Source organism: Anguilla rostrata, chromosome 14 (genome assembly GCF_018555375.3).
Source record: "Anguilla rostrata isolate EN2019 chromosome 14, ASM1855537v3, whole genome shotgun sequence".
NCBI lineage: Eukaryota > Metazoa > Chordata > Actinopteri > Anguilliformes > Anguillidae > Anguilla > Anguilla rostrata.
The window spans coordinates 261,241-287,945 of NC_057946.1; the positions used below are offsets into that span (position 1 = coordinate 261,241).

Sequence of the window (26,705 nt, forward strand, 5' to 3'; positions counted from 1 at the left end):
AAAATGCCTGGTACCTACGGGACTGTACAGGCAAGTGTTGCTGATAACTGTAGTTGATTGCAAGGAAACCAGCAGGCTTTTACAATATGGATACATCTTTAGTTTGATATCGAGTTGTTTGCTTGCTAGCTTCAAAATAACAAAACTTTGTCTGGCTGTGCTTAGTGCATAAGGCAGCTCCATCCAGGCAGAATGCAAGCTGCTTCATAAATCATGACTCAGTTTCAACAGGCATCAGTTACAGCATCGCATCCCCTGTTACACTAATGGGGACACGTACACATTTGTTTCAGATGTCTAAACCAATAAGCTGGTTCCTCTTTCACAGCCAAATTAACCATTTCACTGCCCTGACTGTAAAACAGGGAGCTTCTGAAAGACACTGTGTGTTTTGGGAAAAAGAAATAACGTGTTTTGGGGGTACCAGGTATGCTCTGTATTCCAGTGTTATTACCAGGTCTACCCGTCAGCTCTGTATTCCAGTGTTATTACCAGGTCTACCCGTCAGCTCTGTATTCCAGTGTTATTCCACTGACTTTTGGTATGCATTTATTGTACGTTGCTTCGGATAAAAGTGGCTGCCACATAAATGTAATGTATGTACTGTATATATGTAATGTACGTATTGTATATATGTAATGTATGTATTGTATATCTGTAATGTATTCAGAAGCCACTTCTTTGAATTCACACTTCTGAGGAGAAAATGATTAACTGGCACTGAGACACGGTTCTGTCAAGGTGTATAAAAAAGTCAAAGAAGATCTGGACAGTAGAGATTTCAGCCATCAGGAAAATGTCGCCAATAAAAGGCTTGAAAACAGCAAAGTGTTTTGGCTGAACGCCATCACTGGGGAAAAGCTGAGCTTTCTCTGAGGTCTTCCACCCAAAATGTGCATTCTAAAACAGACACTGTCAGGTGTAGCTTTTTTATCCAACATTCGGGGTTTGTTGAAAATTTATTGGTGTTTTTGGCCTGATACATTTCTTCTGTTTTCACATTCATTAATCTTGATTTCTCACATCTCCTCCAGATAGAATATTCTTTTCTGTGTTTTCCCATTTCAGTTCTCCTTAAAGAGCTCCTTTCAGTTACTCCTCATTCAGTAACTGAAACAGCAATAGCAAAGAATCCAATGGAGCATTTAAGTATGCTGTTCCTTGGCTTTTAAAAGAGGCATGTCATTCAAGATTACCCTGATAGAAGTTTACAGCAAAGACAAAATTTTGATTTCTCTCCAAGAGTGTCTGAGATTTATCTAACATGTTTCAGAGCATCTCCTGAGATGGTTCAAGCACAACATTATGCTTAAATATGGAGTGCATTAATGGGCATGTTCATGAGTGACGTGTTACGCCCCCATCACTAAACCACGCCTCCCTGCCTCAGCGTTTCCTTAAACGCGCAGCTCGTGCGATCAGCATTTCACCATGATGCTGCTGACGCGCTACCTATTCTATGTGCTATACAAACAGCAAAAAACATGAGTTAGTTTATAAACAGCAACATAAAAATTACAACATAAGAGTGGATCCATGAAGTAACTATAATGTCAGAATGATGCTGCGCCCTGCCGATATTAACACTGGTTTGCTGCAATTTAAATTAAATGATTAGGTCCTCATAAAAGATGATTGCCTTTCCACACTTGGATTAAAACCTAAATTCAGGATCGACTTATTACTGGAACTACATGCTGGATGAAAATGTAGCTTTGATTCAACAATCTCAGCTTTTATTCGCCTGTATTTGTACAGAATAAGTAAGAGGCTGTCATGTTAAATGTCTATAAACATTTTAATTTTTATTCAGGTTTCGTCTCTTGCCAGTTTCACAATGTTCCTGTGATTTATGCTTGTAGTCTACGTCATAAACCTTTGGAGACTGAAGAGATGGTACATAACATTTATTTATTTATTTATTTACAAAGAATACGTGGTCGGTGGGACGCAATATATCTGAATGTTGTCCATGCTTGATAGACCACAACCCAAATAACCGCAACCATAATTCATAATTCCAAGATTTGAGGTTTGATTAATAAAATTAATAAAAACAAATTGGAATTGGACGAGTCATGGGATTTCTGAATAAATTAGGGAAATTCTTGCATGGCTTTTACCTGTTTTCTGAGCTGGCTTTGCGCGGCCGGAATTAAAATAACAATCTTAAGGAAAATGCATAGTTATTTATCGTATTGTGATTTTGACTCGGGCTATTAAATTTAGGTTTTCGTCTTCCTTAATGCCACCGTGATATATCACACAGGGATGGAGATAAGGGAGGCTATTATTCAGCAATTCTGAGGCATCATCTGACTTCTTTGTTTTATTCATATTGAATAAATTGGCATTAAATCCATACATGATTATAGTATGCCTTACTGTGCTAATAAAGGGCATTTGCTTGGTTAGAGCAGAGAGAAGGAGCTGCGCGTAGCTCTCCGCATAAACCGTTCTGCGTTGGCACAGGCTGCGGGTTTTTTCCCTCTCCCACCCCCTTCGATCGGCTTCCATTCAAATTTGGGTCAGGGGTGAGAGATCCCAACGTCACAAGCTTGCAAGATGGCGCTCGGAAGGCTGTGAGATGAGAAAGCAGGGTGGTAAACTGAGAACGCTCCTACCGATGTATTAAGGTATAGAAATATCGTTTCTGCTATTTTTAAGGCAGACAAAATGATGCTGCCAGGGGCTGGGTGCGATCTTGGGGCGGATTGTTTTTGCGCCGCGCGTACAAACGCAAGATTTACCCAATTTTAGTTGCTATCGCGTGCCAGTAAACAGGGGTTTCTCTTGTCTAATGCCTACTCCTAGAGAGCCAGTTTTACCAGCTTGGCAAGATGTGGTCGCTTCGGGTTGTCTTGCTAAACCCGCGATGCAATCGCTAGTAGTACAGGCTCCGCGAACACCGCGCTGCATTCTGAGTGAGTAATAGGATATTTGCATGTTGTTAAGCAAATATTTGGTTTTGTTTATATATGTTTTTAAAGCTCTCACATTTAGGAAGCCCACGTTTGTAAATGTATAGCTTGGTGAACTGGCAAATTCAATTAAGCACAAGCAAATACCCGTTTCATCTCGCGCTTAGGAATTATGGGGATCCCCATACTGTTTTTCCATGCGTTTATCTTTAAGCAGTAATTGCGCTTAAAATGTTAAATACCGAGTGCAAGGCTGGCATCGAAATCGCATCAATGTGCAAGATATGATGGGAAATGTAATTTAACTGCATTCGGACAATCGAGACCGTCGGTTTACATTCAGCGACTACATTTGAATATGCTATGGGCGCTATCCAATGAACCAGGTATGGTATAGTTTTTTTACATGATGAAGTCCAGTGATCGCTGTCTCTGTATGTGCATTATGATGTTTATGTCCTCTCGAAGGCGTTGGGACGGAAGTATACCCGAAACATTGTTCTCTGTGGCACTGGCTATTGTCGATCATTCAAGGCTTTGATGTCAAGGCTGGTAACATGGGAGTTCTCTCTTCCATGGACACGATTTCATAGGCTACAAGCTGTTACAAATGTCTTCGATGATTGCGCTTTTTATGTAGTTGCTGTTATTGTCGGAAGTTTACGTAAAGAATGGATGTGACGTGTTTGCTTGATTTCAGATGCATAGGCTGCTGTGTCTTTAAGGTGCATGTGATGGTGGTGTAACATCTGAAGCGCGACTATTTGGAGAAAGGTTTTTTTGTATCTGTACATAATCACGTTGTTATTAAAGTGGTGGTCTGGAGCTTGTTCATTCAGAAAGGGAATGCTGGTATGATTGACAGGTTCTTTGGGGCGTTCGTGTTTTGTATCGGGTTGCATTGACTGGAAGGACATCCAGCATTCTGGCCTATCTGGGCAGTTTTTCTTGACAAAAGAACGGCATAAGACGACTTGCATTATCCGCTGTGTATATTTGCCTGTGTATTGAATCACCCGCAATATCTGCAGTCTTTTTTTTTTTTTTGCAACAGTTGACATTTACTTGCGATTTTTACTTTTGCAAATTAGGGCTTTGCCCCCACTATTGCCCACCATACTGCTGGCTGATGTTATATTGACAGTAAAACAATACGGTAACAAGTTGTATGCAACTACGGCTAATGAGCAGAAATGCGCCGCTCAGTTGCGAACGCCTGAGTACTCCAGGGTTTCGTTTGGAAAAAAATAAAGTATGGGCGGGGGAGAACTAGGTAAGGTCATTAGTGCTTCCGGTACCAGAGGAGGGTAAGGAAGCACCTCGCCTTCATTATCTGGGATTACAGTTTGGGTGCGATGGCGGAAGTGGCACGGCTGTGCCGTGAAGCAGTCCGTAAAAAATTAGGCAACAAATAGAGTTGACTTGGCTAATCGGTCCATTTGCTTAATTGCCACATTACCCTCAAGTGATGCGACTTTCCCCCTTATTTGTTTCTAATATTTGTTCTTCACCCTAATCATCAACTAAAGGCAAAGGATGTAAAAAGCGCGCACACACACCAAGAGCTTTTACACTCCTTGTTTGACAGCTGACTACAGGTGAGAATGTGTAGCAGTCGCCCCAAATACGCGTGACCATTACTGTCCAACAATTCAGGATTCTGAGATTAATGGGGGAAAATGCCGTCCATTCCCGCAGAATGAAACGTGTGAGCTTGGGCCGATCTGCCCGGGCGGGCAGAGAGCGAGGCTGTTGTTTACTCGGGAATAGGGGACTCTTGTGCTTACTATAAGTATATTAGTGACTTAATGGATATAATTGGTCACAAGGACGGGGCACACAAGCGGCAGGGTTAATGGGCTCCAGCACACTGCTGCCCACTGCACAGACTGCTGGGTAAACACCAGCGTTCCTAAACGGACGCAGACTGAGCTGTGAGCGAGCGAGTGAGAGAGCGAGCGATTATGGCTGTGCAGTTAGTTGGCAGTACGGATGTTAAAGGGCATGATCATTCTTAGAGCGATCCCTTGTACCACTGATGCCAGGATTATGCCAGATTATTTGTTCCTAATATTTCAAGATTACAGGTTAAATTGTTCTGTGTTTATTACTGCTTTTTTTTTCATTAAATTTTTTTTTCAGTTATGCATCTTGAAATTTCAATTTTGAAATTCAAATTTGGGGGAAGTTACTGTTGAAATAACTGTCATTTGCAAATTGACTACATTTGTTTTAGGGGAGGCAAAAGGTGTGCATGTAATTTTGCATATTAAGGAAAGTGGGGGATAATTTACTGGACAAGCATGTACTTTCTTTTAAACATTTTATTAACAGAAATTAAAAGTAGGTTGAAATGTCAGGGGTCTGGTAACATACAGTGTTATGTACATGTGGTTGTTCTTCATGCTAAATGACCACCCTGCTCTCCTTGCTATGTACAAACTCAGTATAGGCTTTACACAGTGCCATTGCGACTGGCTACATAGCTGGCATTTACTGTGGCAATTCAATAAGTGCAGTTTCTTCCGTTTCTTTTAACACACTAACCTCTTCTGTAGACACCATTTAATCACATTCAGCTCTAGTCTGGAATATTGTGGGTAGATCCACATTGGCTATTGTTGATTTCAGTATTTAAATTGCTGTTTAAAAACAACTTGTATCTGCTGTTCACATAATGAATACATTCATTTATCAAGGTTTTTTTCTGATCTGCCAATCTGTTCAGAATGGCAGCATTGCTCTAAACCTAAATCTTACTCAAGCAGCATCTTCAGGAAGACGGAAATGATAATCAACCAATTATTTGGAAGAACTCTTTCTTTACTGAAGAGCTGTTTGCATAGATATAGAATTACTGCATGGCATTCAGGCTGAGCTCTCTGTGGTGTATCCGATAGAGCAACTCTATAGCGTGGGCTGGAGTTAGGTTTCGTTTTCTCAGTCTCAGCCCTAATGCAGTGTGGTGGGCGGTGACCGGTTCAGTGCATGGGCTCACGGGAGAACTCGATTGTTGAGGTAGACAAAAAAAAAAAAAACTTTGAAAAATTCATGAATATGCATTTAATGTGAACTAGGCTTTATGCTAGAACTCTTAGAATTAAATTTTTTTTGCCATGGAGTCTGAAGAAAAATGTTTCTCGTCAGTTAAACCATAGAGAAGAGTCTTGTTTTGGCATGTGCAATAAATATTACTAATTAAAAAGGTAATTCTTACGTCAGTGGTCTAAATAGGGTCACACATGTGGTCCAGCAGTGTGGTGAGCCTAAAGAGGCGGTTATGGACGGTTCTCTGCAGTAAAGCTGGGGTAAATACTGTGGTTTCCATCCCTGGTCCTGGAGAGCCACAGGATATGCTGGTTCTTTGTCATTACGCTTCACTTATTTGGCCAATTAAAGCTGCTGAATACAGTGCCCACTTTCAGAAGAAAGCGTTCCAAAAGGTTCCTCTTTCTCCGCAGAGGAACCCTGTCTAGTCTGGAAAAATGGTTAAACTGGGAGCTTTCACACTTTTCACACCTGCTATAGAGGGTTCCATACAGAACTCAGTATGGTTCCCCAATGAAGACAAGCCAAAAACCCGTTTTTCTGAGAGTGTGGGAGTAGGGTTATTGGCTTGTCTCCGTAGGGAAACCCTTTCTAGTTCTTTATGGAGGGTTCTCTGGATTGTCTCCGATTAATGCTCACTCCACCATTTGAAAAAGGCGGTTTGTTTGGCATCATTAAGGAGACGTACAGGGTGTCGATTGCAGCAGACTTTAGTAAAAGAACAAAAGAAAAAAAACTGGCACGATGAATTCTGAGAAGTGCGTGAGATCGTGCGAGGGAAGCCGGGTAGGACAGGGCAGGGTTTGGAATCGCTGAGTGACGGAAGCGTTTGTGAAAAAAGGCGTTCCAGGCGCTGAGAGGATCGTGTATCTGGCTGCAGGAATCCACGTGCTTTCCTGTTTACGGTGAAGCCGATCTGCACGCCGCACTGCGAGGTGATAAATATTGGCAGCGATGATGAAGGTTAAAACGCGCACGCCCTGTAATGAGGTCATTTGCGGGGGGGGAGAGCTCCTGTGTTACTCCATTTCTCAGCGGTACTGAGTGTGTGGACTGGCCTTGTGTACACAGCGCAAGCTTCCTGCATCAGTTGCGCTTGCAAGCCTGCTCCCACACGTCCAGGCAGGAGACTGCCATGCAGCACCACAGTCTGCATACAAGCGCTAAAGATGCCTGCACCACATACCCTTCAGCCAGCCGAGCTTCACTCTGGAGAACGCTTCAGCTCTCAGCCAGCCGAGCTTCACTCTGGAGAACGCTTCAGCTCTCAGCCAGCCGAGCTTCACTCTGGAGAACGCTTCAGCTCTCAGCCAGCCGAGCTTCACTCTGGAGAACGCTTCAGCTCTCAGTCGGCAGAGCTTCACTCTGGAGAATGCTTCAGCTCTCAGCCGAGCTTCACTCTGGAGAACGCTTCAGCTCTCAGCCGAGCTTCACTCTGGAGAATGCTTCAGCTCTCAGCCGAGCTTCACTCTGGAGAACGCTTCAGCTGGCCGAGCTTCACTCTGGAGAACGCTTCAGCTCTCAGCCGAGCTTCACTCTGGAGAACGCTTCAGCTGGCCGAGCTTCACTCTGGAGAACGCTTCAGCTCTCAGCCGAGCTTCACTCTGGAGAACGCTTCAGCTGGCCGAGCTTCACTCTGGAGAACGCTTCAGCTGGCCGAGCTTCACTCTGGAGAACGCTTCAGCTCTCAGCCGAGCTTCACTCTGGAGAACGCTTCAGCTCTCAGCCAGCCGAGCTTCACTCTAGAGAACGCTTCAGCTCTCAGCCAGCCGAGCTTCACTCTAGAGAACGCTTCAGCTCTCAGCCAGCCGAGCTTCACTCTGGAGAACGCTTCAGCCAGCCGAGCTTCACTCTAGAGAACGCTTCAGCCGGCCGAGCTTCACTCTGGAGAACGCTTCAGCTCTCAGCCGAGCTTCACTCTGGAGAACGCTTCAGCCAGCCGAGCTTCACTCTGGAGAACGCTTCAGCTCTCAGCCGAGCTTCACTCTAGAGAACGCTTCAGCCGGCAGAGCTTCACTCTAGAGAACACTTCGGCCTGCCGAGCTTCACTCTGGAGAACGCTTCAGGTCTCAGCCTGTCAAGTGAGCACCTGCGAGTTACAGGCGCTCATCAGGGTTTTTGTTTCCATGTTTGACAGCTCTGCACTCATGTTGGCAGAGCATCCGGAAGGTAAAACATGGGCAACCTGGTGGGCAAATGAGAATCAACTGGATTCCTCTCATGCAGAAGACTGGAAATCCTGGATTATTTTGTAATCCTTTTGAAATTCTGTGGTCAGCACCTCTGCTACTGTATTATTTGGAGCTTGGGGGGGGGGGGATGTAATCATAGAGGAGAGTGGGTTGGTTTATCACGATAGGAATTTTATATGGAATGCATGCAGTTAGTCTCCCATTGGTGTTCGTCAGTTGTAGCGAACAGGCCAAATTGTATGATATTGGTTTTCTCTACAATATCAAACATCAGGCTAATTATATGTCAGAGCCACACTTCAAATGCCATAGTCATGTGAATACTGAAATGTCCACAACAATAGCAGGCGGGCATGCTCACCCAGCCCCCACCACCTGCACCCCCCACCCAGCCCAACCCCCCACCACCTGCTCCCCACCCAGCCCTGCACCCCACCACCTGCACCCCCACCCAGCCCTGCACTAACCATCACCTGCACCCCCCACCCAGCCCGACCAACCATCACCTGCACCCCCCACCCAGCCCAACCCCCCACCACTCACCCACCCAGCCCGACCAACCACACCTGCACCCCCCACCCAGCCGACCCCCCCACCACCCCCACCCCCCACCCAGCCCAACCCCCACCACCTCCCCATACAGCCGTACCCCTCCCCCATTCCAGCTGTACCCCTCCTCCCCATTACAGCTGTGCCCCTCCTCCCCATTACAGCTGTGCCCCTCCTCCCCATTACAGCTGTGCCCCCCTCCCCATTACAGCTGTGCCCCCTCCCCATTACAGCTGTGCCCCCTCCTCCCCATTACAGCTGTGCCCCTCCTCCCCATTACAGCTGTACCCCTCTCCCCATTACAGCTGTGCCCCCCTCCCCATTACAGCTGTGCCCCTCCTCCCCATTACAGCTGTGCCCCCCTCCCATTACAGCTGTGCCTCCTCCTCCCCATTACAGCTGTGCCCCCCTCCCCATTACAGCTGTGCCCCTCCTCCCATTACAGCTGTGCCTCCTCCCCATTACAGCTGTGCCCCTCCTCCCATTACAGCTGTGCCTCCTCTCCCATACAGCTGTGCCCTCCTCCCATTACAGCTGTGCCCCCCTCCCCATTACAGCTGTGCCCCCCTCCCCATTACAGCTGTGCCCCCCTCCCCATTACAGCTGTGCCCCTCCTCCCCATTACAGCTGGTACCCTCCTCCCCCCATTACAGCTGTGCCCCCTCCTCCCCATTACAGCTGTGCCCTCCTCCCCATTACAGCGTACCCCCCCTCCCCCATTACAGCTGTGCCTCCCCTCCCCATTACAGCGGTACCCCACGCCCCCCCTGCATTACAGCTGTACGCAAAGCAGCTTGAATTCCTCTGCTCAGCACCCCTGGGTCTAATGAACAGCAAAGCAAACCTGCCTGAGTTTTTAGCTACTTGCATGGTGCCCCCTGATTTTTATTAAAACAAAAGCACATCCACCCACAGGCTCTGGTGCATTGAGGGGTAAACCTCCTTTATTTGTTTGGCCTTTTTCATGTCCTTAATGAAATTATATCCTCCTGTTTTCTCAAGCTTTATGTTTATAATGAAGGAACATGCTGCTGCTTTCTTTGACCTCAAATGACTCTTTAACCACACAGTCAGAAGGTAAAAGAAAAGCCCCATTGTGTGTGCCAGTATCTGGCTGGAGCGTGCTCCCTGCAGTATTTTAGAAGCTGGTGTGTTGTGTGTGTGCAGGGATCTTTGTTTGGCGCCTGTCACCGGGTCAGTTCCAGTTTGCACAGGAAGTCAGGTGGCCTGTGGTTTCAGGGCTGAGGGGGGCTGTGCTAAAGACGAATCCTAGTTGTTCTAATTCTGCATTACGAGGATAAGTTTGAACTGGTAAAACCCTAACCCCGCACCTCCCTCGTCCAAACCCCAACCCCGCACCTCCCTCGTCCAAACCCTAACCCCGCACCTCCCTCGTCCTAACCCTAACCCCGCACCTCCCTCGTCCAAACCCTAACCCCGCACGTCCCTCGTCCTAACCCTAACCCCGCACCTCCCTCGTCCAAACCCTAACCCCGCACCTCCCTCGTCCTAACCCTAACCCCGCACCTCCCTCGTCCGAACCCTAACCCGGACGTCCCTCGTCCTAAACCTAACCCTGGACCGCCCTCATCCTAACCCCGCACCTCCCTCGTCCTAACCCTAACCCCACACGTCCCTCGTCTTAACCCTAACCCCACACGTCCCTCGTCCTAACCCTAAACCCGCACGTCCCTCGTCCAAACCCTAACCCCACACGTCCCTCGTCTAAACCCTAACCCCGCACCTCCCTCGTCCTAACCCTAACCCTAACCCCACACGTCCTTCGTCCTAACCCTAACCCAGACGTCCCTTGTCCAAACCCTAACCCCACACGTCCCTCGTCCTAACCCTAACCCCACACGTCCCTCGTCCTAACCCTAACCCCACACGTCCTAACCCTAACCCCGCACCTCCCTCGTCCTAACCCTAACCCCGCACCTCCCTCGTCCAAACCCTAACCGTAATCCCAGACCTCCCTCGTCCAAACCCTAACCCCGCACCTCCCTCATCCTAACCCTAACCCCGCACCTCCCTCGTCCAAACCCTAACCCGGACGTCCCTCGTCCTAACCCTAACCCACACGTCCCTCATCCTAAACCTAACCCTGGACCGCCCTCATCCTAACCCCGCACCTCCCTCGTCCTAACCCTAACCCCACACGTCCCTCGTCTTAACCCTAACTCCACACGTCCCTCGTCCTAACCCTAAACCCACACGTCCCTCGTCCTAACCCTAACCCCACACGTCCCTCGTCCAAACCCTAACCCCACACCTCCCTCGTCCTAACCCTAACCCTACACGTCCTTCGTCCTAACCCTAACCCAGACGTCCCTTGTCCAAACCCTAACCCTAACCCCACACGTCCCCCGTCCTAACCCTAACCCCACACGTCCCTCGTCCTAACCCCACACCTCCCTCGTCCTAACCCTAACCCCACACGTCCCTCGTCCTAACCCTAACCCCACACATCCCTTGTCCAAACCCTAACCCCGCACGTCCCTCGTCCTAACCCTAACCCCACACGTCCCTTGTCCAAACCCTAACCCTAACCCAGATGTCCCTTGTCCAAACCCTAACCCTAACCCCGCACGTCCCTTGTCCAAACCCTAACCCTCCCTCTCTGCTTCGTACGGTCGGCTCTAAAACCTTCGGCACGGTTCGCAGTTCAGCAGAGTGGCAGCTGGCCAGCAGTGTGCAGGCGATGTAGGCGTGGCCAAACGGGACGCAGTTCAGCAGAGTGGCAGCTGGCCAGCAGTGTGCAGGCGATGTAGGCGTGGCCAAACGGGACGCAGTTCAGCAGAGTGGCAGCTGGCCAGCAGTGTGCAGGCGATGTGGGCGTGGCCAAACGGTTCGCAGTTCAGCAGAGTGGCAGCTGGCCAGCAGTGTGCAGGCGATGTGGGCGTGGCCAACGGTTCGCAGTTCAGCAAGTGGCAGCTGGCCAGCAGTGTGCAGGCGATGTGGCGTGGCCAACGGTTCGCAGTCAGCAGAGTGGCAGCTGGCCAGCAGTGTGCAGGCGATGTGGGCGTGGCCAAACGGTTCGCAGTTCAGCAGAGTGGCAGTGGCAGCAGTGTGCAGGCGATGTGGGCGTGGCAAACGGGACGCAGTTCAGCAGAGTGGCAGCTGGCCAGCAGTGTGCAGGCGATGTGGGCGTGGCCAAACGGTTCGCAGTTCAGCAGAGTGGCAGCTGGCCAGCAGTGTGCAGGCGATGTGGGCGTGGCCAAACGGGACGCAGTTCAGCAGAGTGGCAGCTGGCCAGCAGTGTGCAGGCGATGTGGGCGTGGCCAAACGGGACGCAGCGGGGCGGGGCAGGACCCTTATCACCTGCGCTGAACCTGCAGCCAGCAATGTGATTATCACATTGTATTTGGATATTATGAAATGGTAATATTTGTATTTGGATATTATGAAATGGTACCTAAATGCAAGTCTGCTGCAGGGATTTGGTTTTCATACATTCGTGTTCCCATGCGTGATCAAAAAATGATGCATTTGCTCTTTTTCAGAAGTCATAACACATTTTATTTTTGATTTAAATGTAGGTCTGCAAGACCATTTATCAGAGATGATTTTTTAAAAGTGTCATTTAAGAGTAGGTGTGATTCAAAAGCATCTTTCATGAAGATGGTTTGAGCCGGTCCCTGTGAAATCGTAGGGGTTTGAAATTGTGTTGGTTTCTGATTTTGTTATCCGTTCCGTTTCCAGTTGGAGGATGTAGATCGCTTTCCTCTCTGAGGTACTCACGGCTAGAAGAGGCGACCACCAACTGCCATCATGACTTAACCATTCGTTGCTACTTTCTATCTTGCTGATACAACTGCTCAGCAAAAGCTACAGGAGTAATAGAATCTGCACGTCCCTGAGTGAAACGGATTGCTCTGCAGCACTTCCTGTCTGTGAGAGCGACCGAGGGGGGGAAAGGAAGCGAACGAAGCGAGAGCTGGGAAAATGGTGGCATGCGGGAGGGAGAAGAGCCGGTGATAGGGAGGTGAATGAAGAGGTTTGAGGGCACAGCCCCACTGGCATGCAGCCCCACTGGCACACCTGCCACATCAAGGCTTTCACAGCATCTTGCAAATTCTTTTAAATTTTCATATTCAGTACAAAGTGGTCCAGCAGGCTTTCTACTGTAATCAATCATCCAGCTGGCTCTGAAATCCTTCATCATCTGGCTGTTCTCACATACAGGAACTTGCATAATTAATTAAATAAAAAACTTTTTTTTTTTAAGTAGTTGAAAGATCTGTGAGGACAGACGTGGTTGTACGGGACGGGCAGTTCTTGGGCCGACCTGCTTCCGTGTGAAACCCAGGCGACGACACGGAGCTCCTCCTGCTGGGTGACGAGCTCAGACCTGAACGGGGGGGGGGGGGGGGGGGGGGGTGGGGCGGTAATGCAAATTCTGGGTACAGGCCAGGGCCTGCCAAGGAGAGGAGGCCCAATCGGGAAGGCTGCCACACCCACCCCTACGTTTGGAGTTTTCCCAGATCAGGTTGCAGGCTCCCGCCACCCACAGCCACCCACAGTTCCACCCCCACCCTACACCCCCCCCCCTTCCGCCTGAACACAAAGTGACTAATCTGGGGTTACCTGTCAGTAATTACGGGTGGCAGGAGTATTCCTGTATCGCGCTGAAAACTGATACTGGTGCTGGAGGAGTAGTTTGGGGGGGGGGGGGCGCGCTGCTGCTTGATTTCTCCGACCCCCCTCCCTCCCTTTGTAACCGGAATGCTACATTACATTTGTACACCGCTGAGAACATGACACTGTATGTGGGCGTTGCGTGTGCGAGGTGGGGGGGGGAGGGGGAGTCGGGGGGCAGCCTGGGACCGCCTCAGTCTGTGGCCCTCATCCAAATCCGGCCGCTTAAAGGAAGCAGGACAGCCGCTTCCATTTTATTGGGTGGGAGGTGTGGAGTGGGGTGCGGGGGGTAGTGGATGCGGGGTGTGGAGTGGGGAGGGGGTGCGGGTGGGGGTGCGGGGGTGCGGGGGTGCGGAGTGGGGAGGGGGGTGCGGTGGGTGGGGGGTGCGGGGGGTGCGGGGTGTGGAGTGGGGTGGGGAGGGGGGTGCGGGGGGTGCGGGGGTTGGGGGTTTGGTGCGTGGTTGATCACCATGTCACACACTAAAGCAGGTCCATGTTTGTTTGTCTGTTTATTTATTGTTCCGTGGTTTTTTGAACACTGAAACAGTGTTGTGAACATGTCCTACACACCCATCTATGAACGTACCCGTCTGAGCCAACCAGTCTATGAGAGTACCCTTCTGTGAGCGTACCTGTTAGCGTACCCTTCTGTGAGCGTACCTGTTAGCGTACCCTTCTGTGAGCGTACCTGTTAGCGTACCCTTCTGTGAGCGTACCTGTTAGCGTACCCTTCTGTGAGCGTACCTGTTAGCGTACCCTTCTGTGAGCGTACCTGTTAGCGTACCCTTCTGTGAGCGTACCTGTTAGCGTACCCTTCTGTGAGCGTACCTGTTAGCGTACCCTTCTGTGAGCGTACCTGTTAGCGTACCCTTCTGTGAGCGTACCTGTTAGCGTACCCTTCTGTGAGCGTACCTGTTAGCGTACCCTTCTGTGAGCGTACCTGTTAGCGTACCCTTCTGTGAGCGTACCTGTTAGCGTACCCTTCTGTGAGCGTACCTGTTAGCGTACCCTTCTGTGAGCGTACCTGTTAGCGTACCCTTCTGTGAGCGTACCTGTTAGCGTACCCTTCTGTGAGCGTACCTGTCTGAGTGTACCCGTCTGAGCGCACCTGTCTATGAGCATACTCTTCTATGACCGTACCTGTCAGGATACCCGTGAGCGTACAGTCTATGAGCGTACCCGTCTGAGCGTACCCAGGTGGCTTTCTGCTCTCTCATTGAGAGAGAGGCAGCGCCGGATGTTTGCAGGTGTGGTTCAGCACATGACCGTTTATCCCTGTTTGCCGAGGCCTGTGGGTGGAACACGTCCCACAGGCCCAAGGGCAGGGGTGTAAGTGCGTGAGTGCGATTTAGAAAGCTCCCTGTTTTGAAAAACTGCAGTTATCCCAAACCAGCTTAACTGGACCCCAGAGGACAAATCCAGCTGCTAATGTTTTTTTTAAATTTAGTTCTCTCAGCTGACCAGCATTGATCAGATGCAGGTAAACAACACGCATAATATCCAGAGTATGGTTTCGATAGTGAACATAATAACGCCACATGAGAACAAGTGCCTCATGTTGTCTGAATATTTTCTGACCCATTTTTCTGTTGGTTGGGTGGGCTCTAGTGAGTCTTTCTGGATAAGAATGCCAGCTAAATGCCTGTATGTACGTGTGAGTCTTACCTGTCTCCTTTGTTCTCCCAGGCTGTACAGGTGTCGGAAGAGAAGGTGGAAATGGAATTGCCAAATCATGCCAAACAATTGCTGCTGCAGCTGAACCAGCAAAGAGCCAAAGGTTTCCTGTGTGACGTGATCATCGTGGTGGAGAACGCCCTCTTCCGGGCACACAAGAACATCCTGGCGGCCAGCAGCATCTACTTCAAGTCCCTCATGCTCCACGACAACCTGATCAACCTGGACACGGAGATGGTGAACCCGTCCGTGTTCCGGCAGATCCTGGACTTCATCTACACGGGCAAGCTGCTGTCCTCGGAGCCGAGCAGCGAGCAGAACTTCACCGCCCTCCTGACGGCGGCCAGCTACCTCCAGCTGCACGACCTGGCGGCGCTCTGCAGGAAGAAACTCAAACGCAGCGGCAAACCCCTACCCGCCAAGCCCTGCACCCCCACCGGAGGGCGCCCTCTCCGCACCCAGAGGCTGTCCTCCATGCCGCTGGTCCTCGCCCGCTTCTCGGGGGCGAAGGAGAGCGAAAAGAAGGAGCGGCGCGCCGAGCCGGCGAGCGACAGGCTGTCGGATGAGGAGCACGGCGAGGGCGCGGGCCAGGCGGCCGGGGGGAGCAGCAACGGGAGCAGCGGGGGGAACCAGCAGCTAGGCCTGGACCTGTCCAAAAAGAGCCCCTCCGTCGGCACGGCGACCGACGAGGTGAGCCCCAACAGCAGCACCCCTCTGGAGTCCCCGCCCCGCTCCACATCCACAGCCAACAGTGCCTCGTTCGAAGACCCCCAGCAGGGCGGCGACGCCGAGCCCATGGACCTGGGGGAGGCGGGGGCGCAGGAGGAGCGCCAGGCCCTGCCAGGGCTGCGCAAGAGCTCCCGCCAGATCGCCCGCAAGAAGGAGGGGGGCGAGGGGGGGGAGGACGCCGGCAAGGAGCCGGGCCGTCCCGTCCTGACCAACGGCCTCGGCCGGGGGGCCAAGAAGCCGCCGACGGGCGAGCAGCGGTCCAGCGGTGGCAGCTTCAGCTCGGACCGCTCCTTCCTGTGCAAGGAGGAAGAGGAGGAGGAGGACGAGGAAGGGGCAGAGAACGGGCGGGAGCACAGCGAGGACAGCGGGCAGAGTGAGGCGGAGGGCCGGGGGGGCGGCGGCAGGGCCGGCGGGGGCCGACGCCGGGCCGGCGCTAACTACGTGTTCCGGCAGGAGGGCTTTGAGCCGGCGCTGGGCGACAACCTGTACGTGTGCATCCCCTGCGGCAAAGGCTTCCCCAGCTCGGAGCAGCTCAACGCCCACGTGGAGACGCACACCGAGGAGGAGCTCTACATCAAGGAGGAGGACTCCTACGCCAAGGAGGCCACGGAGGCGGAGGACCTGTCCTCGCAGGCGGCCCCCCCCGCGGCAGCCTTCGGCGCCGGCTCCGAGCCCCGCCCCTTCAAGTGCACGGTGTGCAGCAAGAGCTACAAGGACCCGGCGACCCTGCGGCAGCACGAGAAGAGCCACTGGCTGACCCGGCCCTTCCCCTGCAACATCTGCGGCAAGATGTTCACGCAGCGCGGCACCATGACCCGCCACATGCGCAGCCACCTGGGCCTCAAGCCCTTCGCCTGCGAGGAGTGCGGCATGCGCTTCACCCGCCAGTACCGCCTGACCGAGCACATGCGCGTGCACTCGGGCGAGAAGCCCTACGAGTGCCAGCTCTGCGGCGGGAAGTTCACACAGCAGCGCAACCTGATCAGCCACCTGCGCATGCACACGTCCCCGTCATAAAGCCAAAGACTCGCCATATCCCCTCTTTTCCCTTTTTCTTTTCTCTTTTCTCCAAAGCATACGCGCTCAGTCGCGCGCCCTCTCTCCTTTTCCGCGATGGAGACCCGGCGGCACACGCAGAAATTCCTCAAACACCTCTCTGCCCGTGTGACACCCGTGCCGGTAGGTCACATGACCCACAAGGCACAAAGAAGCTTAGGGGAAGACGGGCGTGGTCTCCCTTCTCTGCTGAAACTCCAGGGATGAGTGGAGAAACCTGCAGTTTTATTTTTACTACATGCTGTGAATGTTGACTGGGGTACTCAAACTGTGTCACGACCACTTGAGATGACCAAAAACCCTAAACCCTTCCACCCCTTTCTCCAAAAAAAAGAAAAAAAGTCTAACCTTTTTCAAAAACGAGCCACAGTGAAATAGGTAGACCAGTTTACTACCAACAGGTGTGGCTTCAAGTAGTGTGAGTAGTAGAAGGAAACATAAATGAAACTCTTCAGCAGACACCCGTGTGTTTGTTGGCGGTCGAACCGAAGCCAGACCTCTTGAACCGTATGGCAGTTTTCCAGCATGCAAGTAGGCAGTAGAATCTTGTAGCCGTTTATCCTGAAGGTAAGAATGCACAAAGGACTGAACCTGTGTATAAAGGAGAGAAACTGGGTATGCCTATGTAGCCTGGCCCATTAAACTCAGTGGTCTGAAGGTTAGTTTATTACCCCAACATACACAGCTACCCTGCTTGTGGTCCTTTTAATAGGATTCTAGAGAAGGGGGTCTGAAACCGATATTAGGATTATTTTCATTTATAGTTCTTACGGTTATTCCAGCAAAGGAAAAAAATACAAAACATAGTGGTACTTGTTTTATTGAAAGAACTTGTAATGTATGTGAATGTTTAAACTGGAAGTTATAGGAATATTTCTTGTAGGGGTGGGGTGAAGGTATTGTTTTGGGGGTGTTTTTTGATATAGTCTGGAGTAGGTACCATTTTTTTGGGTTTGTATAGCTTTTCCCCCTCACTTAAAAAAAGAAAAAAGACAAGTCTACATGAATAGGCTTGTAACCTTGCTACCTCTTATCTTTAAGAACAATACGCGGATTCGTCTGAGAATGTCGGAGGTGTCCTGATTGTAATTACATGTATAAAGTCTGTAGAGTTGCATTTAACATGAGGCTTTAAAACCTGCCCATCTCTCAACAAAGGTTTTCATGCTGTATTTCTCGGGGGTTTACTGGTGATCATGGTTTTCTTGTCAAAGGAAAGGATAGCTTTTTGGGCGCTGAGTATTCGGGAGTCCCTCCTCAGAAACGTACTGTAACGTCCTTGCCTGGAGCCCACAGCTGAAAGCAGGTTAGTTTATTTCTGAACTTCGTTCCAAAGAGATGATGAATGTCAAGGAGCTGATTAACAAATACTAGAGAAGTCCATAACCAAAGTTTAAAAAAATATGAGAGTAAATATACAGTGTAGCTGACTAAATTATTTTCTTCTCCTGTAATTTTTATGTTTTAAAATTCTATCCTAGACCAAGAACTCTGTAGTGGGGGGCTTTGAATGTTAACTAATTGCTGTATTTTTCTGACCAATGAAAGTCTGCGGATTGCAAGTAAAACTTCTGCTGATTGGTGGGCTGGTAAAATTGTAAACTTTGCAGCTTCAGAAGTTTACAGTGTTCCCTCGGCAACAGTTTGTCTCATTTCCCTTGTACTCTCACCTGTTCTCAACAGGGTGTTTTATTTCAGTGCAGACCAAAAAAAAAAAAACAAAAACAAAAAAACTAAAGAAAAAAAGGTAAAATTTAAATGTAATAATGTGGATTTAGGCTTGTAGATTTGCTTGTTTTTTGTTGTTTTTTTGATCAGAATTGTGAAGCTTGTATTGAATGAGCGGTACACTGGACCAGAGAGGACAGATTCTTTTGGGCTGTATTAGCTACCCATTTGAAAATTGCTATGGACTCAAACTGTCAAATTAAAAACAAACATTAAATTAATAATTTTGATATATAATTCTATATTTAGTCATGATCTTAAAACGGTGGGCCCTCTCATTGGTTGGTGTAATGTTACTGGATGAGGGTAACTGCTATTAAAAATGGATTATAAAAATGGTGAAATTCCCCAAAAGAACCATTCACACAGAATCCAGTGTGTCATGTTCCCAGCAGGACTCTGCAGAAGGACCTTCAATACAAGCCTTGTAGACATTCCTCTATGCTTGCTCATAGTCATGTTTTATGTGAAATGTGTATCGGCATCGCGATGCGGCCACAGTCCTGATTCTGTTGAGTGCAGACGGAGGCTGCTGCATTCTGGGCTCCTGTCAGTCGCCATCTTGGCTTTCCTGAAAGACTCTGTTCTTCTCCCCTTGTTTTGAGAGGAAAACTTTTGAGACATTTGCTTTTCATTTGATTTTACATTTATATAAAAAAACAACACGGCCTTAGTTAGTTCTGCTTCCACACACTTGGTTCCCTCTGCCTGCCTTCTCATTTTGAAGTCAGAACTTTTGAGTCATTGATTCCATTATTTTATTTTTACAATTATGGAGAGAAAAAAATCAATCTGCCCTTCATTTATTCCAGTACCAAACTCCCTGTTGCCTCCCCTTCAGTGTCAAGGGCACATGTGGCCTGGGACAGGGGCTGTGCCCCCCCAGCCTGGTTTACAGGAAGCCCCCTCAGTCTGCTGCATGTGGCGCTTTCCTCCCCCCCCCCCCTCCCCTTTTTGTTTTTAAGTATTTAACGTTTGCGCTTCTCTAATCAGTGCAGGGTCTGTTTTCCTCCAAACGCCCCCCTTCCAGGACATTCAGGAGCCCAGGATGCTTTCCCTCTCTACACCTGTGTGCACGTCAGCACTTAATCAGTTCAGTGTAATGTCTGTGAAGCAAAGGTGTATTGTACAGTGAGATCTACTGATCTCTGCAAAGATGTTGGCACTGCAGTTAAACTAAAGAAAGCAAGAATGACAAAAGGAAAGCAAAAAAAAAAACAAAACAGGAAAAACACAAACTGTGACAGTACTACTACTCAAACTTCAGGGACGGTTTTGTGTCTTAGAACACAGGACTTTCAACTACATTTGTACAACATTTTATTGTATTGATTTTCTGTATTTTATCAAAAGAAAAAGCAAAACACTAGTTTCATATTTAAAACTTTAAAAATGTTCCTTTTTCACGGATCACTAAGCCTTCAGAAAAGGCCGGGCAGCTCAGACTAACAGATTAACTTCTATTCTCAGTTCCAGAGTTAAGGAAAAATAAAATTGTAGTGTACGTAAAAGTGGTGAAAAAATAGCTCATACCCAAATCCACAAACTTTTTTAAACCAAAGCACATTTGAATGATCGACACCTTGTGTGGCTCAACAAAAAAAAAAGATAACGTATGTATTTATCTCATTGTTTACAAAAAAGAAAAACTTTTACAGTTCCAGACCTCAAACCAGGTGAGACCAGTCCGAGATGCTTTGCTTTTCTTTAAGTTGCCTGTAGAAAAGCACTGATGTTTCTGTGCGTTGGTGAATTGGTGAGAATTCGCTGCGCAGTTTGAAATGGGGGGGCGGGTTGCTATTGGCTGGTCTTGGCCAATGGGCTGTGCCTCCCAGTCCACTTCACTCAGGCTTCCGTGAGGCTGAGATGAGTCTAGCTTTGGTGTCAGTCTGTTGGCGGCACTTCCATAATACCTTAACGCAATTTCAGTCTGTCAGATATAGATATATAGATAACCCGAGCCTTCTCTCTTTCTCTCTCTTTAAAGTGTGTTTACATTAATAAGAACACGAAACTAAAGTGGTACCTCATTATTAATCCTTTTAGGATTTTTACCTTTAAAGAATATCAGCGGTTATATTAGGTATTGCATGTGAATATTTTATTGTGGGGGTCTGTGATTGTCCCTTTAAAAAGGGGTAGGGGTAGAGTTAGGGTTAAGCTGTCTGCTGATAAGAAAAGCAAACCCAGCTCCGACTGGCCTCACTCATAACCAAGCTGGTGCAAACACTCGTTCACAGTGTTCTTTTTTATCAGATGTCTATTATTGTCAGTGATGAATGTATTTATTTCTCTGATCCTGTTTTCACTTTTTCTAAAGAATTCCTTTGGTGTGTGAGATGAGGTGTTCACAGGGTCCTTATTTTATTCTTAAATGTTTTTTTTAAACTAAATTTCAAGCTGAGAGAAATAACACAACAGCCATAAACCACAACCAGTGAGGTTCTTTGTACAGTTCTAATGTACAGTTATCTCAGCTAAAATGTCCTAGCAGTCTATGTAGGTTTTCACTGTGCACTGGATAAAGTAGTGTTCGCCCTTGTCAGGAACACTAAGACTCTCTTGCAGATGCAGAACAGCGTCTCCTACAGGGGGAGCATGGGTGTTGCCGAGCCACAGTTTTAAGGCTTGAAAAAGTGTTTGAAAGCGTTTTTTTTTTTTCCGTTTTTTTTCTTAAAGGCAATTGGTTCATCTTTTCAAACCCTTAGTCCTAAAAGCCAAAGCATTTTTCACACCCTCTGTCCTGGCTTTAATTTAATCAGACGCAACAGTTACCCGTGCAGGTGTTGATTGATAGCTTTATAAAATGCACTTTTTTATGTTAAATCTCTTTAGGGTCCCTTGACACCGTACATATCTGTTCACACTGCTGCAGTCCCACACCATTACCTCCCCACAGCTTGTTCTGCTGTATCACCATTACCTCCCCACAGCTTGTTCTGCTGTATCCTTATGCAGTGTTACAAAGCTTTAAGCAGCTGGGCTGACATCTTGGACTGCCTCACAAGGCGAGTCTGTGCCGCCGGCTTTCCTCGGCGATGCAGAGTAGCATTGCCTTCCCGCTCCTGAGGGGGGTCCTTACTAATAAATCTCTGCAATATCTTCACCCTGATTCTCCTCCGACACCTTCGGCTACAAGCCGGTTTCTCAGTCTCCCTGCCAGTCTAAACCAAAGCCAGGTCCAGAATCCACCCGTCTGTCAGAAGCTTTACTCTGGTGCCGCTGGCAGACTCCTCTGCCACACCATTCTTTCCCCTGTTCTCCCTCCCGTTCCCCTCCCTGTTCCCCTCCCGTTCCCCTCCCTGTTCCTCCCGCTCCCTTCCCGTTCCCCCCCGTTCCCTCCTGTTCCCTCCGTTCCCCCTCCCTCCGTTCCTCCCATTCTCCCCTGTTCCCCTCCCTTCTCCCCGTTCCCCTCCCGTTCCCCTCCCTGTTCCCCTCCCGTTCCCCTCCCTGTTCCCCTCCCGTTCTCCAGTTCTCGCCATCCCTCGTTTCCGCGTTGTCATGACGATGCTTCCACACCTGATACCTCAGCGCTGACGCGGCGCAATCGCGTCAACGCCAAATCTGCCAAACGACTGGCTGCTAAACCCTCAGTACAAACGACCGTTTACACATTTACACGTTTACTGTCCGCTTACCTCAGAAAGCCTGTTTCGGATCGCGTCTCTAACCCTCAGATCCGTCACCTCCAGTCCACATTTCATCAGACCGCACATTCCAGTCCCTGGAGGGCCGCAGTGCCTGCTGGGATTCTCTGCGTTTCGGTGATTCCGGTCTGTTGATTGGCTGAAGAGCCCAGACGCCTTGTTCTCAAGGCCTGGATGCTGATTGACAGGAAGGCAGAACTGCCCACAGACACTGCAGCCTTCCAGGTTATTTTGACACCATTGCATCAGTACAATGGCTGTTGCGTTTTTTCCACATTACTGATGTCCCACGGTTTACCTCCCACCTCCCCCCGACGGGGCTCATGAAATCTGCTCGCACACAAGAAAACAGAACCATAGCTGCTAATCTTTTACATGTACTTGAAAAAAAATGTGTAAAAAAGAAACTGAATTTGTTCCTTTTTTTAGCTGAGCAGTTAAGGATCAGGTTCTCCATTAATGCAGGTTTCAGGGCTGTGAGAACATCTCTTGAGCTTGAATGTTTGTTGGAGGCAATATGCATGCGTACACACACACACACACACAGTCTTTAAGCCTTGAACATGTCTTGGTTGTGGCAACACTCGAGCAGAATGTTTCATCTCCTCCGAGAGCTTGTATTCAGGTCCGAGCTACATGTGCAGCTCAAACTCAACGTGTCAAAATGTAATACAGTAAGGAGAGCTGATGTCAGCAATCACAATCTCACAGTCTTAATGTACAGCAATGAGAAAAAACTGTTATTTTATGATCTTTTCAATTAAAAGCTTGATTGAAAAAAAGTCCTGTTTCTGCGTTTGTGTTTACAACACTGCAGCATCCAGTCTGACATTGGAACGGAGGTGGGGTAGAGAGAGTAAGAGGAGTGTGGGGTAGAGAGAGTAAGAGGAGTGTGGGGTAGGGAAAGTAAGAGGAGTGTGGGGTAGAGAGAGTAAGAGGAGTGTGGGGTAGAGAGAGTATGAGGAGTGTGGGGTAGAGAGAGTAAGAGTGTGGGGTGGAGAGAGTAAGAGGAGTGTGGGGTGGAGAGAGTAAGAGGAGTGTGGGGTAGGGAGAGTAAGAGGAGTGTGGGGTGGAGAGAGGAGTGTGGGGTAGAGAGAGTAAGAAGAGTGTGGGGTAGAGAGTAAGAGGAGTGTGGGGTGGAGAGAGTAAAATGAGTGTGGGGTAGAGAGAGTAAAATGAGTGTGGGGTGGAGAGAGTAAAATGAGTGTGGGGTGGAGAGAGTAAGAGGAGTGTGGGGTAGAGAGTAAGAGGAGTGTGGGGTGGAGAGCGTAAGAGGAGTGTAGGGTAGAGAGAGAGGAGTGTGGGGTAGAGAGAGTAATAGGAGTGTGGGGAAGAGAGTAAGAGGAGTGTGGGGTGGAGAGAGTAAGAGGAGTGTAGGGTAGAGAGAGAGGAGTGTGGGGTAGAGAGAGTAATAGGAGTGTGGGGTAGAGAGTAAGAGGAGTGTGGGGTGGAGAGAGTAAGAGGAGTGTGGGGTAGAGAGGTAGAGGAGTGTGGGGTAGAGAGAGTAAAGGAGTGTGGGTAGAGAGAGTAAGAGGAGTGTGGGAGAGAGTAGAGGAGTGTGGGGTGGAGAGAGTAAAATGAGTGTGGGGTAGAGAGAGTAAAATGAGTGTGGGGTGGAGAGAGTAAAAAGAGTGTAGGGTAGAGAGGAGTGTAGGGTAGAGAGTAAGAGGAGTGTGGGGTGGAGAGAGTAAAATGAGTGTGGGGTGGAGAGAGTAAGAGGAGTGTAGGGTAGAGAGTAAGAGGAGTGTGGGGTGGAGAGAGTGAGAAGAGTGTGGGGTAGAGAGGAGTGTAGGGTAGAGAGTAAGAGGAGTGTGGGGTGGAGAGAGTAGAGAGGTGGGTGGGGTGGAGAGAGAAGAGGTGTAAGAAGAGGGTGGGGAGAGAGGAGTGTAGGTAGGAGTAGAGAGTGTGGGGTGGAGAGAGTGAGAAGAGTGTGGGGTAGAGAGAGTAATGACCACACACACTCCCCACTCTGACGTGCAAGAGAAGGCTCAGCAGTAGAGCCACACGCTTGTGCTGCAGCCTGCTACTCAACCCTCTGTTTAACCCTTTAAGCAATAAGATCACAAACCTGATAAGAATTTTCTTAACTGAACATTCTAATGCTGATGTCACAATCACTACTGGCAAGACACTGTAAATCCAAATACTCCTGCCCCACCCCGCCCCGCCCCCCACCCCACCCCACCCCACCCCGGAAGACATTTCAGTGTTTCTCGTGTGGCATCTACTCTTGCTGGGGAGATGGCGTATAATGCGGGCCCCTTTGGCCTTGCCCCGGCTGATGTCACATGCCCACTGACCCTGAATGAGGTCAGCTTGCAGAACAATGGTTTGGGTGTGGATATGGCCCCGCCTTCCCTTCAGCTAACTGCGCACACATTCAAGAGAAAGAAAATAAAATGAAGAAGAAAAAAAACCTCCATCGGTTTTGCGAAGAGCAGCAGGAGGGCAGTGTGATTCCTGATGGCCGAAGCGTACGCCACGCTCATGCGTGACTTCTCTCCTGCGGTCAGCTGCGTCAGCACAAGGTTTCTGAAACCGCAAGCATCACTATGGGCCCCAGAGCATGATGGGATGTGCTAGGTTATGAGGTTTCATGTTTGAATTTTTGCAGAGGTCCTAGTGAATTACGCCAGCTGTGCATAATGCAACAGTTCATTAAGCCAGTGGGAGTGTCCTCATTTAGCACTGTCGAGACGTGTCACAACTTGATAAGGATGCCTCAAAGAGAAAGTCTCTCTCCACCCTTCCATCCCTACATGGATCCTGCTGTGGGGCTCCAGGTATCCCCCATCTTAGGAGGGCCGCACGGTACTCTGGGTAATTCCTCCACCTTCAAGCTTTTGATTGATTCTTCTTTATTTTGGCCAGCAGCCCCAGGTTCCATACCAGGGATGAAGGCACATTAAAGCAAGTTAGTGTTTTTATAGGAGTGAGAGCATTAATAACACATGGGCATCGCCAGAGCCCTGATTGAGCCAGACTTCATTAAAACTCCGTCAGATTTCTTCTCCCACCTCCGCTGGGGAACGGGAGGCTTTCCAAGTTCTTGTGTTCGGGACGCTGAACTCCATACCAGGGGGGTCAGGGGTGACTCCAGAGACAGGCTTGGACGTGTCCTTAGCCTTGAACACACTGCCTGTCGTAAACACAGCCTGTTCATCGGGCTTCAAGTATAGAGTCTGGGGCCTGTATCACAGAGCAGGGTTACTGAGTTAGCTGGGTAACTGCGCTGAGTAAAACCCTGTATCACAGAGCAGGATTACTGAGTTAGCTGGATAACTGCACTGAGTAAAACCCTGTATCACAGAGCAGGGTTACTGAGTTAGCTGGGTAACTGCACTGAGTAAAACCCTGTATCACAGAGCAGGGTTACTGAGTTAGCTGGATAACTGCACTGAGTAAAACCCTGTATCACAGAGCAGGGTTACCGAGTTAGCTGGGTAACTGCGCTGAGTAAAACCCTGTATCACAGAGCAGAGTTACTGAGTTAGCTGGGTAACTCCACTGACGAAAACCCTGTATCGCAGAGCAGGGTTACTGAGTTAGCTGGATAACTGCACTGAGTAAAACCCTGTATCACAGAGCAGGGTTACTGAGTTAGCTGGATAACTGCACTGAGTAAAACCCTGTATCACAGAGCAGGGTTACTGAGTTAGCTGGGTAACTGCGCTGAGTAAAACCCTGTATGACAGAGCAGGTATACAGAGTTGAGTAAAACCTGGAAACTTCCCAAATCAGGAACATTGACTCAAGTAAAAAGAGCCATTCTGGGCTTTAGACAGTGCCAAACCTTGAACATGGTTTGTGGTTCCTGCTATTCTACAGTTGTCCACCTTACCAAAGTTACTGCCAAATTTTCTGCCCAACATGAAACTAACTTTAGAGCAGGGCTGTCAGTCCTAGAGGGCCACAACATCTGCTGGAAGGCAATTAAATGCTTAATTTAACCCTCTGAAGGGCTTTTTGGAATGCGTTTTTCATAATTCTAAGTCAATCACATATTTGTGCTCTCACACCTTAAAGGGTTAAGTCCCTGGTCTGTTAAAGGGTCCACACACACACACACACCTCACTAACCTACACACACACACACACACACACACAACACACACACACACACACACACACACGCACACACACCTCACTAACCCACACACACACACACCTCACTAACCCACACACACACGCCCTCGCACGCACACGCACGCACACACACCCACACCCCCGCACACACACACGCACACACACACACCCCCGCACACGTACATGCACACACACCCCCCCACACACACACACACACACACACACACACCCACACCCCGCACACGCACACACCTACACCCCGAACACACACACACACACACCCACACCCCCGCACACCCACACCCCCGAACACACACGCACACACACACCTCACTAACATACACACCCACACACACACACACCCCCACACACACACACACACCCCGAACACGTACACGCACACACACCCCCACACACCACACCACACCCCCACCCAA

General features: G+C 49.3%; 1 protein-coding gene across 3 annotated transcripts; it reads left to right on the top strand.

The window, feature by feature from the left end:
• Positions 1-2,520: 2,520 nt before the first annotated feature.
• LOC135239305 (hypermethylated in cancer 2 protein-like) lies at positions 2,521-19,851 on the top strand. Of its 3 annotated transcripts, none has more exons than XM_064307874.1 (2): positions 2,521-2,636; positions 15,035-19,851. In XM_064307874.1, the coding sequence occupies exon 2, from the start codon at positions 15,065-15,067 to the stop codon at positions 16,766-16,768; it is 1,704 nt and encodes a 567-aa protein (XP_064163944.1). In that variant the 5' UTR covers positions 2,521-2,636; positions 15,035-15,064; the 3' UTR covers positions 16,769-19,851. The 3 variants fall into 3 exon arrangements, with proteins under 3 accessions (XP_064163944.1, XP_064163945.1, XP_064163943.1); XM_064307875.1 differs by lacking the exon at positions 2,521-2,636 and adding an exon at positions 2,650-2,924; XM_064307873.1 differs by lacking the exon at positions 2,521-2,636 and adding an exon at positions 2,941-3,307.
• The last annotated feature ends 6,854 nt before the right edge of the window (positions 19,852-26,705 follow it).